The 14,180-nt window shown below is 36.9% G+C and overlaps 1 protein-coding gene across 8 annotated transcripts in view; it reads left to right on the forward strand.

The window, feature by feature from the left end:
* LOC110454762 overlaps positions 1-14,180 on the forward strand; it is a 126,553-nt gene that overhangs the window by 62,220 nt on the left and 50,153 nt on the right. For all 8 annotated transcript variants that reach the window (XM_021504448.1, XM_021504453.1, XM_021504449.1 and 5 more), the window contains 3 exons: positions 3,317-3,436; positions 3,732-3,888; positions 4,562-4,769. In XM_021504448.1, coding sequence (XP_021360123.1) covers positions 3,317-3,436; positions 3,732-3,888; positions 4,562-4,769 — 485 coding nt within the window. The remainder of the gene's footprint in view (positions 1-3,316; positions 3,437-3,731; positions 3,889-4,561; positions 4,770-14,180) is intronic.

Here is a 14,180-nt window from a genome sequence, read left to right on the forward strand (position 1 = left end):
CTTGTTTCTTAATATATGACATTGGTCAATTTTTCATTGGCCAATATAAATGTTCTAGAAGCACCCACATACAAACCTAACAATTATTATCTGGAGTACTGTGTGGTATAAAGGGTGACTTAGAAACCCCGGCAGCTATCTCTATTACATAATTGGAGTAGAGTGCTGGGCTGATTAGAACATTCAGAAAAAATCCACAAATTCACGGTTTTCTGTGATTTTATCGGTTTGTTTCACTTGGAAATATCTATGTACAAACTTTTTTTATGACATCGTCCGACCAATTAACGCCAGATCAGTGTAAAACCTAGTAAGATTTTGTAAGGAGGTTGTGTATTCAACCCGAGCCTAATTGTTGGTGTTAGAGGTTTATAGACGGGTGCTACACCAATTGGTACTTGATTAACTAAGTTCACTGTTCAATGTAACGGTCTGCTTGCTCTGTACAAGGTGTTTTTGCCTTTCTCTGATGTAGGTAAGACATCACTGGGATTGGCCTTTCTCTCCTTACTCACCAGGTTTTGTTAGCTTGGCATTATGAACATAAAAACATTCATTATCAAGATATTAATACAGTAAATAGATAATATCATCATCTTTTGATTGGTTACTATAAGTTCAGTGCTTTCTTTGATGTTACAAAGTGACTCTTAACACCCCCACTCACTCACTCCTACTTCAGCCCTCTATCTTACATTGGAAGAAATCACTAAAAATAACAAAATAAATTGAGGTAACCTGGAATAGAATTATCAGTACAGGTAAAACTATAGAAGATTCTTTTATGAAATTTTTTCGTTTTCTTTTGTGTAGATAAACAAATTTAAAATTATTCCAAATTAAATGCAGAATTAAAAAAAACGGGTAGAAAATCCAAAAACCTTACAGATTCACTAATTAATGATTTGACACTTGATGCCAAGCTTACAGTTCTTATAAGATGACTATTGAAGTTCAAAGGTGAAAAACGACCAGGTACATAGCTTTACTTAGTCACCGTAACAGCTTGACCCAATAATAGAAGTAACAGCTTTACCCAATAATAGAACCGTCAGATCAGCTGATATGTTCCTTCACGGGGTGTCATAAGTTACGGGGGTGTCATAAGTCACGGACAAAGACCTTGGGTAATCAGCTGTCCTGGCTACGGGTCAAAATGTCTGCTATATATATTTATAGATGTGACAGAGACAAAGGTAGCAGTGGTATGTACCGGTAACCACATCCGATACAACAATAAAACGGCTTCATCACACGTTATTATGGTGGACATGTTAAGATGTTTACTTTGTTCTCGTTACACGGAAACTTAGTTTTGCCAATATCAAAAGTTTGGTGTTAAACGGCAGAGAGGAGTTTTAATTGATCTTTCTTTCCTCACAAATTGATGAATTGTTAGCCAGGAAAAGTATAATGCTAAATTTATATCTTATTGATTTATAAATTGTAGAAAAAGTTCTTTGTATCGACGAATTTTGAGAACAACACATAATAAGTAGTTGTAGTGTCACTCCTCCTTGATGTTACAAGCTACAGAAAATATTTGGTGACAAACACAATTTGTTATTAAAAAAGAAACTTAAATTATGTGGATTGAAAATGTAAGAAAAGACTATATCTTTCAATTTGCAACATTTGACTGTTGTGAAACCCAAAGTTAAAAGAGAACCCATTAAGTTAAAAGAGAACCCATTTGATGTACACATTTATAAAAAAAAAAAAATGTACCATAGTGCTGTGTCCTCTTTTGATTCCATGTGTCTGATGAAAAAATCACCATGTGCAATGACTGATGATGGTATAGCTACATTAAACTCAAGCATGCTGACAATAATTTTATCAAATATTCATTTCTTATTATGTTATTTTACACAAAAAAATAAATTTCTATGGATCACTGGTGCCTTGGCATCATGAAGTGACTACACACAATTGATACTCCAGCTAAGCTGCTGGTTGAGCTAGAACTGACCAGTGAGTCAAGTCATTTTCTGTCAGGTCTGCATTCTATGGTTTATGATGCTGAGCTCCTGTAGTTGCCGAGAGAGTTGACGTATGTATAGGGTGAAGCTAAAATACTTGCAGGACATTTCTAATCAATGACCTTGAGATTCTTGACCATCAGTTCACATTCCAACAGATCATGAAGGTAGATGAAGAGCTGCAAATGCCAGATTTTGACCAAAGATTATTCTGACCATTGGTCTTGTGAGATTGCTCAGAGTTCAAGGACACTGCCCATCCAAATTCAAATGCTATTTACAACACAGAAAATGTACAAAACATTTCATGATTTCTGACATCAGGTATGCAAGTCTGCATTCACTGGAATTTTGACCATTTTCCTGGTTGACTTGCTATGCTGGGGTCAATATTACTAGCTTTGCATGTCAAATTTGACATTCAAGATTTACTCATTTCGGTACTGGACATATGCTTTCAGCATTTCCTGCTTTGACCAATAGATAAATTCAGAGTGAGGCATGACTATTTGACAGTATTGCTGTAAGGGCTGTTAGGGAATTTCATTGCTATTGTCTGTTTTCTTATTGCATGACTGATGACCTTACAGATTTCAAGGTCTGTTATGCAGATTCTACACTAAGAAATAGATTATTCCCATTTGTATTTTTTCCATCATATGCTGCAATAAGTTGAGAATTCTATTAAAAAAAAATGCATTTGGTGAATTTCAACAGAAGGCTCTGACACGGAATTTCATGCCTGATGGTAGAAGAATGTCCATATCCCATATACCTATTTAATGATTGATTTCTAACACCTGTATGTATGGAATGTTATCCATCCCTGTCCTGTCCCATTTGAGTATCATTGCTATAGCAACTTCATTTCTGAAAAGTTTAAATCAAATGATATACAAACGTTAAGTTTAAGAATACCTTAAATGAGTCAAAGTTCAAGGTTCTTAGGTCAAGGCCAAAGTCACCTTTACGATTTATTGAAATTTGTCAACTAGTTCAATGACATCACTCCAGGAACTTCATTTCTAAACATGTTTTCATTATACTTTACACGAAAGATGAGTATGAAAACATTTGTGATCAGTTCTGATTTCATGGTTCCAAGATCAAAGTTAAGGTCACTATTACTATTTATAGACAGTTTCTCTACAAATGATACAGCTTTGCATAGGAGCTGGTATAATCATGACTTCCAGAGTAGTTTTCAGGGAAGGTACACATCCGTGTCACTCAGATAGTTTTCTAGATGTGTGTCACTCCTGTATTGAGAGGTCTGTGTGAGTCTGATGTCTTTGATACCTGTCATTCTGATGTTTTATTTTAACTGGTTTCAGGGGCTGCGAGAGATCTGACATTTCCAAGCACCTGTTGATCCACGAGGAGCCCAAACATTTGTGTGAAGTGTGTAACAAGGCATTCAGGCACATGAAGAACAAAGAGCTGCACCTCAAAAGGTCATTGTTCTAGTAATGACTGTCAAACGATCAAACAAAAGTAGGCTCGTCAAAAGTCACCTCTTTATGATTTTGTTTCCAAATAGTTGGGTTAAATATCCTGTTGTCTTGTCCATAGTGTTTGTACTACAGAATTATTTGTATTGAAGTTGTAAATGACCTGCAAACCCTTTTCTTTCACCCGAAGCTTACCTTGTCATGATGTATTACAATTTCATTTCCATGCATGAAACTTGATGTAATAAAATGCAAAATAGGTATGTCCTTGGTTAAAGAAATTTGGTTGTATTTACAGACATAATGGTCAAAGGGATTACAAGTGTGGTGTCTGCGATTTCTATGGCTACACCTTCACTGACATCAGGAAACATATTGAACGCAAGCACGCTGACATCAAAACCCTCGTCTGTGATAAATGTGGATCAGCCTTTAAATCGGAGAGCTTCCTTAGGGTATTTATATATTATGTTTAACAATTGATTTTAACTTGTGAAGCTTTCTTTCAGTGCTTTTCTGTAAAAAAAAAAAAGAAACCAAATGACAGTCGTATTTAATGGCACTTAGCAGAGTGTTTATTCATACAAAAAATCTCGTCACCACAATGCAGATGTGGAATATGGTAATGCCCTTCGTCCATCCCTCTTGGGCTTTGTCCAGAGCATATCCCACTTTCATTCACCTAGGATCATCAAACTTGGAAAACTGGTACATCTTAGGACATCTTAGGAAGACTTGTTGTATCAGAGGCAGATTCCTTAGGGTGCTTATTCTTAAAACAATGTATGACAATAATAGTATCAAAGGGAGCTTCTTCAAAGCTTATCCATACAATAAATGGCATACTGTTTATTAATACAAGTCATATTCAAGGGAGCTTATCCTGAGGGTCTTATCCAATTAAAACAATGTATGACAATGTAATCAAAGAAAACTTCTCATAGGGTACTTATCCATATAATATATGATAGATGAATGTAAAAGAACTGTTTAAGTGTATTTATTTGTACAATAGTGTATGACAGTCATATTCAAGGAAGCTTATCCTGAGGGTCTTATCCTTATGTTCATCTATAATGATGATATGACTTGCATTGATCTACTGTGACAGCCCACTTTGTCTTTCAGGAACATCAGAAGCAACAGTGTGAAGTGTTTATGATAGAACAGGCTCTGGCCATTGCTAACTCTGGGGGAGGTACAAGTCAGGCCACCATACAGATCCCGTCGTCCTCCTTCACCGTGGATGGGTCACAGATCCTCATTGATGGTCAACAAATAGTGACTGAAGGCGGGGAACATGTCAACATTACAGTCAAACGCATCTCAATGCCAGGTCAGTTTAAACAAATTTAATTTTCGTATTGTTGTTGCGTTATTTCAGCAGTGGTGTGTGTCGGGCAATGGAACGTTATTTCAGCAGTGGTGTGTGTCGGGCAATGGAACGCTATTTCTGCAGTGGTGTGTGTCGGGCAATGGATGAGGACTGAAATTTAGGTTGACATCAGTGAAAGAAATCTTTATCAAGTTGAAAGAGTGGTCTCATTGACTGTTTCCTTAACAAATTTCATACATTTGCATGTCATAACTAAATAGGATGTCTCCTAACTCTCCCAAGTCCGTAAATCAAAGGTCAAGGTTGTGGCAAAAGGTCATGAGTCAATCCTTGGTCTGAATTTCATCTTCTGATTGGTACAAAATCTTATAGATTCTTGTTTCATAACTAGACGATGTGTCTGCCCTCACTCTCAGGTCCATGTCCTCAAAGTTCCAGGTTGCAGCAAGGGCAGGGGTCAAAAGTCAAATTGATAGTTCAGACTGTGAGTTCCGATCCACACAACATTTTGTTTTAAAACGTCGCACATATGTGTATCATGACTAGACATGTGTCATAACATAACATATGTCTCCTATCCTTACTGTAAAGGGCAGTTTCATTGTATATGGTCCATGCATTACTAATGTACATGGTACCAAAAGCAGGCTTGAAAGGGTGGGGAACCAAGGCTCACTTTTAAAATTTTGTACATTTGTTAGTTAAATTATATGCTTAGTTATAAGTATGGTATGACCAATCACACACCAATGATGCAAAAACGATAGGTACCTATTTAAACCAATAAAAATCTCCAATGTATGATATTTTCCATGTACAAATGTTTATGTTACTGACAAATGTGGTATATCCTATTTATCAGTCCATCTGTGTCAAATTAGTTACCTCCCCTTCACCACTGAACAACTGAAACGCTAAGGATGAGTTGAATTATCATATTTTGTTCTGAAATGTTATCATAAGAAGAAATGACACAATTGAACAAAGGTATTTCTCTTGTTGCCTTATTTGCATATTGATAAAACTACACAACAAATTCTATAAACTGCACAGCAATAAATTTAAGGACATATTTACTCAGTATTGTGTAGGAGTTGTCTTTCCTTGGCCTAGACTAGAGGAGGTGTACTCCTGACTCCCTATATAAACCTAGCCTGTGTCATACTGATAACAACACTCCATGTGTTCAAAATGAAAGTGAATGTGCCTTTTATACCACAAACACACAAAAACCATCTCAGTGTCAGATGATAAATTGATGTTCATAAATATTTACAGGTACAAATAGTTCATTTGTTGTCATAGCAATTGTGCATATGAGCAGAATTCCCATGACATTTAGAAGATCTACACATTTTTTCCCTTTGAAATTATGAATGAGTAAGTGTTTCTGGGAGATGAAAGCATTTTGAGGAGAGTAGACACGTCACTGGAGGTGTGTGTGGATTACATAATACACTCGCAAGCTATTGCTCTATTAACTTTGTATGCAATCCAGGAAAAAGGAATTTTAAATCAATTTAGAAACATTCAAATAAGTCCATTGGTGTCTTGCATTGTCTGGTGCAATAAATCAGTTGTATGAAAAAAGGGAGTATAATCTTTTGGTTCATTGACAAATTTTCCATTGACAGATTTCCTTTTTAAGCTGATAAGGCATTATTGAGAAATGTTGCTACCAACAGGTGGGAGGTGTGTTTATATATAACCTGACACAGATAGAGACAGCACTCCCCTTTCTGGGAACTCCACACACATATAGCAGACATGTACTAACCATGTAGGTTACATGGGTACCTCAGTTCAAAGTCAAATAATGAATGTTGTTAAAGTGTTCACGATACTGTGGTGTTCATTATACTGATGTGTTCACAATACTGTGGTGTTCATTATACTGATGTGTTCACAATACTGCGGTGTTCATTATACTGATGTGTTCACAATACTCTGGTGTTCATTATACTGATGTGTTCACAATACTCTGGTGTTCATTATACTGATGTGTTCACAATACTGCGGTGTTCATTATACTGATGTGTTCACAATACCGTGGTGTTCATTTTACCGATGTGTTCACAATACTGTGGTGTTCATTATACTGATATGTTCACAATACCGTGGTGTTCATTTTACTGATGTGTTCACAATACTGTGGTGTTCATTAGACTGATGTGTTCACAATTCTGAGGTTCTTTATACTGATATGTTCACAATACCGTGGTGTTCACAATACTGCGGTGTTCATTATACTGATGTGTTCACAATACTGCGGTGTTCATTATACTGATATGTTCACAATACTGCGGTGTTCATTATACTGGTTTTTTTTCTATTTTGTTATGAAGATGGAGCTGTTTTAGACATAAGATATTAACTATGTTATTCCCCAAAACTATAATGTCATAAAGAACTTATTTAAATTCATCCCAATGTAGGATGTTTTCTGGTTTTTCCATTACTTGGGCAGATCAGATATTTTAAAACTGGGTCATCCTAACCTAATTTCTAGTAGATAAAGATATGTGCATATCATTTTGTTGACTTGGTGCAGTAATTATTCTAACACCTTATTAGATCTACCTGAGATAGGTCTTCCTTGGGTGATGTGGCGAAATCCAAATATAAATCAAATAGAGCCATTATCGGGGAGCTAGGTTGAGGTCACAGTTTTTCCACCTCCATAGTTGTAGGATCTCACCATTTCATGTCCTTGGGATAGATTAGATCATTGATTGAATCCTCTGATAGTTGTAAAAAAATGAGGGGTTGCACAGAGCGCCCCAGTGTTAGCGGAGGGGGCGGTGTCCTGCTGTACAAACACACTACAGCACAAACCTATCACCCCTTCAGTAGATATTTAACAAGTTATTTATATCAGTTACTCAGTTTAAAAAATTGGGTATAGGGAAGTATTGGATAGTCTGTTTTAAATACTTTTCCTTGTAAAAACTGGTATGCTCGAAATCGTTGTGTCATTTATATCTTGCGAATGACATAATGCTATGCTTTTATGCACATTTCTCTATAGAGTTTCAAGTCCAGTTTCTATTTACAGGTAGTGTAAATAGGTGTGATTTAGGTAGAGTATCTGTGTCTCCATGCAACACATCTAGAAATATCTGATAAAGAATAACAATGTGTACCCACATGTACATGTATGTGATCTTTCTGGGTTTAGACATGTGACTGCCCTTTGGAGAAAGTGATGTGTTGTATATATACATTTCAATCCTCACCTTTATGTATTAATGATAAACAACTCATTTAGTTCATCATGTCACAGGTTCATACATTGTCCTAACTTGGCTTCCTTAAGTACCTCACCTGTCCGGAGACACTTATAATGGCAACTAACACTGTCTTACGGGACAATCTAGAGAGCTACATTCTGTCAAAAACACAACTTGTCCTGAGAGTTGGACTGCCGAAATGTTAAACTGTCCTTTAGAGACTGTTCAGAGAGACAACCTTTCCTAAGGTTCTTTGGTCCTAAAGAGACAAACTAACCCAAAAAATTACCTGCCCTGAGACCTAACTGTCCTATTAAATCAACCTGTCTAAAGAGATCACCCTGTCTTAAAATATTACCCTGGGCTAAGAGACAACCCTGTCCTAAGAGACCACCCTGTCTTAAGAGACCACCCTGTCTCAAGAGACAACCCTGTCCGAAGAGACCACCCAGTCCTAAGAGATCACCCTGGGCTAAGAGACCACCCTGTCCTAAGAGACCACCCTGTCCTGTGACATTAGCATAACCTAGGAATCAATGTAGTCTACTATAACCTGTGACATTACTATAACCTAGGTATCAATGTAGTCTACTATAACCTGTGACATTACCATAACCTAGGAATCAATGCAGTCTACTATAACCTGTGACATTACCATAACCTAGGAATCAATGCAGTCTACTATAACCTGTGACATTACCATAACCTAGGAATCAATGTAGTCTGCTATAACCTGTGACATTACCATAACCTTGGAATCAATGTAGTCTACTATAACCTGTGACATTACCATAACCTAGGTATCAATGTAGTCTTCTATAACCTGTGACATTACCATAACCTAGGAATCAATGTAGTCTGCTATAACCTGTGACATTACCATAACCTAGGTATCAATGTAGTCTGCTATAACCTGTGACATTACCATAACCTAGGAATCAATGTAGTCTACTATAACCTGTGACATTAACATAACCTTTGTATCAATGTAGTCTACTATAACCTGTGACATTACTATAACCTAGGAATCAATGTAGTCTACTATAACCTGTGTCATTACTATAACCTAGGTATCAATGTAGTCTACGATAACCTGTGACATTACCATAACCTAGGTATCAATGTAGTATGCTATAACCTGTGACATTACCATAACCTGGGAATCAATGTAGTCTACTATAACCTGTGACATTACCTTACCCATTCAACATGTTCACTTACCTATTACTGATTTAGACTAGTAAGTAAAACAAGCAAAGTCAATATAAAGTCCATTAAGACAGCAGTAAAATAGATTTATATTGATGAAACTATAAAAGGAATTTGGAAACTGTCATTAAATTGTCATCCATTGTATCTACCCCAATAAATATAACGCTTTCTGATCACAGTCTAACAGTAAAGTGTAATAAAGTGAAAATTGAAATGTACAAATATGTGATTCATAAAGGAGATAACCTACATACATGACACCCACCTGGTACTACAGGTACAAATGCCGGATGAGGTAATTATCAGTATAAATACAACGGTAGCCAGGTACCATAAGGAGAACGAAATAGGTAAAAAAAAAAAAATGAATTAACAACTATTTAAACAAATATTTAAAGCTTGTGCTTTTTCCCATTGCCATGCTTCAACAGTTAGGAAGTATTCCAATAAGTGGTTCATTGTGATTCTCCCAGCGAACTATCAGTGGCGAGGCCACAAGTGGCTGACCTTGGCATAAAAAATAGAGCTGAAATCAGATAGGTAAACAGCTCAAGTCAGTCCCATTCTAGTATAAATAAGGATAGAACTCCCTTACAGGTATTGCTGGAAATTAAGGTTTCCTGGTCCATTAATTGGCCATGCACATGTTGTGCATGTCCGTTATCTAATCAGTGTCCAGATTAGGATAATCCTTGTAATCTGTGTTAATCCTTAAGATTAACTGTTATCCTATATTTCACTGCTAATAGAGCTCGGACCCATCCAAAAAGTGACTAATTGATCTGAACTATTTGTTATTCTTCTTTTGTATGGACAAAGAATGAAAGGTTAAAATCAACCTGTGCAACAGCTGGCACTTTCAAGGTCATCACCATGCAGATGTCAGAGGAAACTTTATCAATATTTGAACATTGTTACTTTCGTATTAAGCTAACAGTTAAGAAAAGAAGAAAAAATGCTGTTGTCCAATTTCAAAATTTTGGATAGGGATTTTAAATTTCAAATGTCAAGGTCATTCAAAAAAGTATAAAGGTCAACACTACCTAATATATTGTCAGGTTATTCCAGGAATTGTTGCTGAGAGATTTGTGTGTGAGAAACGTTCTGTGTACAATTCAGGATCACTTGGTTGAGCTCTAATTCATCCCGAACATTGATATGTTGTGTGCATGCATAACACGGAAACGACATACTGCTGGTTATGGGGACAAATGTCTGGACAGTTGTCAGGCTTACGTGCTTAATGAAGAAGTGTATAGAACTGCTGAATAAGTCCTCACACACCCTAGTAGTGACCCTGGTGTCCTCACACACCCTAGTAGTGACCCTGGTGTCCTCACAAATTACTGGAGCACTGTATTTTCTGGGACCAGTTTCCTGTATGTAATCTCTGTATATAATTTCTGTAATAATCTCTGTATATAATCTCTGTATATAATCTCCGTATATAATCTCCGTATATAATCTCTGTATATGATCCCTGTATATAATCTCTGTAATAATCTCTGTATATAATCTCTGTGTATAATCTCTGCTCTTGAAAAGAATTGAGATCATCTGAAATGGCTGAACTCAATAATGAGAGAGAAAAGTTTGAAGCGTTGAGTTTGACTGGATTTAACCTCAGGATCTTCATACACATTTTGATTGATACAACATTTGTAAAAAAAATAAACCACCAGACCCAAAATCTACCCTTTCCATGATGTCTTGTTTTAAAAAAATGTGAGCAATTTTGTTCTTGACCACCCCTAAAAGGGTTGACCATCAGAGAGGATGTGATAATTTATATGAACAGGAAATCCTAGCCATTAGGGCTCTGTACTGAGTGTAGCACTTCAACACTAAAGGCTCCCTATAGGCATGTATGTGTGGAATTTTATCTCCAGATATGTGTACATCAGGTGAAAAATTGCCATGATTCTATTTGCTATGATTACACCGCACCATCAGTGTAAGGCATTCATACCTGTTAAGTAAAACGTGTTGCTGGTAAGATTTTATCATTGACAAATTAACAATCTTTTTTAACCCTCTCTAGTAAAAGTTTTTTTCTTTGCTATGTAATGTAAATTCAATAAATCTAAACGAGGTGAAATTTGAGATTTTATTGATAGGGATGTATGTGTAGAGTGCATGTACCAGGGTTCAGGTAGGGAGCTATGTATCTGGGGTAGGTGCTGGCCCCTTCAGGGGTAATTACCCAATAGGAGAGATATTGGTCCTGTACCAGCTAGGTTAGACAGATATTTGATGATAGGAGGAGGGTTTGGGATAAAGATGATAATCAGGGTATGCTAGATTTTGGATAAAGCTAGTATCAGTATAAAGATGAGTACATAAGACTGGGGCTTCTTTAGTCCAGGTTAAGAATAAGGGGCCGGCTGCAAAGATAATATAGTGTCTATAAAGGTAGGGCTCAGAAAAGGATCCGTACTTGGTGTAGATATATGTTAAGTCAGCAGTATTTCAGTTATAAGTAGGGACTACATACAATTTGTAATCTGAGTTTAGATTAAGATGTTTGAGGGAGAAGAGTGGGGGCAATTGTCCACAGACTGTTTAACTTTCAGTGTCATTAAAGCAAATTTTGATTGTGTGTTTTTTCATTTTTTTGTTGTTTTTGTTTTATATATATAGGATCTTAAATGAGTTTTCATTTCATATGAGATTTTAAGAAACGAGTCTTAGGAGTTTTTATTTTTGCCAGCCTTGGCGAGAAGAGTTTCATAAAATCTCTTATGAAATGAAAACAACTTTAAGATACTTTTTATCACATAACTCTGAAAACTTACATTTTGACAGGTTTATCAAACGGAGACAACCATTTTGTTGTGCAATTCACAATTTATGACGTCACGTCATTATCCATATTATGACATCACAATCGATTTCTGACTGGCACAGCCAATGAAAAACTCTCCATGTTATATTACACTAGTGACATATGTAAAAATATTACACGGGCGAATTCACTGGATAACTGGCCAATTATATGATAAATATAAAAAAATAATTTCTTCACTTTTTCTGTCAGTAAATGATTCTTTTTGAATCTATAGATGAAGCTATCGTTTTGAATTTCATTATATTTAACATGTACTAGTTTAAGTTTTGCATTGACTTTGGGTTAACCTAATTAGGCTACGAGCATCTGACCTGTGGACATGTTTGAGGTTTCTTCTATATATCATATAAATTCTGGTAGATGTTATAAGTCATTCATGGATAGGGAGTGAGGGGGACATCTACTAAGTGATGCTAGCTCAGGGGAAGAGGTCATGTGGAGTCATATATACCTATACATGGGGACTGGTGAGATAGGTCTGTGGCCATGAGTACAGTTGATTAAAGGACAGTGCAAGTTAATGATGGGTATCAAACTAGGCTCCTGGCCCCTTTGGTTCAGAGTTCAGCACCATAGGAGCCTGAATTAGGGACCTTGGCCGCTAACCATGGGTATCAAACTAGGCTCCTGGCCCCTTTGGTTCAGAGTTCAGCACCATAGGAGCCTGAATTAGGGACCTTGGCCGCTAACCATGGGTATCAAACTAGGCTCCTGGCCCCTTTGGTTCAGAGTTCAGCACCATAGGAGCCTGAATTAGGGACCTTGGCCGCTAACCATGGGTATCAAACTAGGCTCCTGGCCCCTTTGGTTCAGAGTTCAGCACCATAGGAGCCTGAATTAGGGACCTTGGCCGCTAACCATGGGTATCAAACTAGGCTCCTGGCCCCTTTGGTTCAGAGTTCAGCACCATAGGAGCCTGAATTAGGGACCTTGGCCGCTAACCATGGGTATCAAACTAGGCTCCTGGCCCCTTTGGTTCAGAGTTCAGCACCATAGGAACCTGAATTAGGGACCTTGGCCGCTAACCATGGGTATCAGTCTGCCGAGTACTGCCCTTCACCATGACATGGTACTTGACACACACGGTAACTCCTATGTATAATAATCTCATCAAAAATTAAACCTTAGCTGGTGACCTCTGGCCAGGCTGACCTGTGTCTTTTCACACACAATCAATGGCCAGAGAATTCTGAGTAAAGTTCCATTGAGAAATATTCGGATTGCCACTAATCTGTGGGAGCTCGGGGGATCGGCCCCTTGTCTGGACATAACTGACATTCCTTAGGTCCCAACTGGTCTTTTATTGGAGCTGGTCAGTGTGTTTTGGGAGGAGATGACCACAACACACATGGGCTGATGTGAATGAGATGTTTCCCACCCGCTATATAATGTTTTCCATTTCCTGTCCATTGTGCGGAGGAGAATCTGTCGAAAATTGAAAACACATCAGTCGGTCATATCAATTTGCCTTTGTCCAGTATAACAGTACCTATAACGGATGGTCCCGCTATCAGGGCATATAACAGTAAACACAAATAAATACTTAACTTAGCATAAGTAGCCCACAAAACTCTAAACCGTATTGTTGAAATTTATGGTGTCATATTGATTTAATGGAAAGAAAACTCATCTTTGTAGTGATATGTCAGAATTTTTATGGAAATTTAATGTTTTGTTGAAAATCATTTTCATGGTCATTCATTTTGTGTGATTTTTTTAGAGTGGTCAAGATTTGATCGTGCTATTTACATATTTTCTTTTGAATAGATGATAAAACCTGTGAGATCTCCACACATGTCTAGCTCTATAAACCTGAAACCATATAGAATTCTAAATTTGATTTCCATTAGAATACATCACAGATAAAACTAGTTATGGTTGAAAAATGTATTTTTCTATTTCAAATAGATTCAGGTTCTAGTGTTAATATAAATGTATTGAAAATATCTGCTGATGGCTTAAGCACTTTGGAATTTTTTTGATTTGATTTGAAATTTTTTTTGGGGGGGGGGGGGTCACACAACACGCCATAATGCTAATCACTGACATTTCATTAAAGATAATAACAGTACAGTTGGATAATGATTTGTAAAACTATAATTGATTAAAAAGTGACAATGG

This window comes from Mizuhopecten yessoensis, unplaced genomic scaffold (assembly GCF_002113885.1).
Source record: "Mizuhopecten yessoensis strain PY_sf001 unplaced genomic scaffold, ASM211388v2 scaffold8057, whole genome shotgun sequence".
Taxonomy (NCBI): Eukaryota; Metazoa; Mollusca; class Bivalvia; order Pectinida; family Pectinidae; genus Mizuhopecten; species Mizuhopecten yessoensis.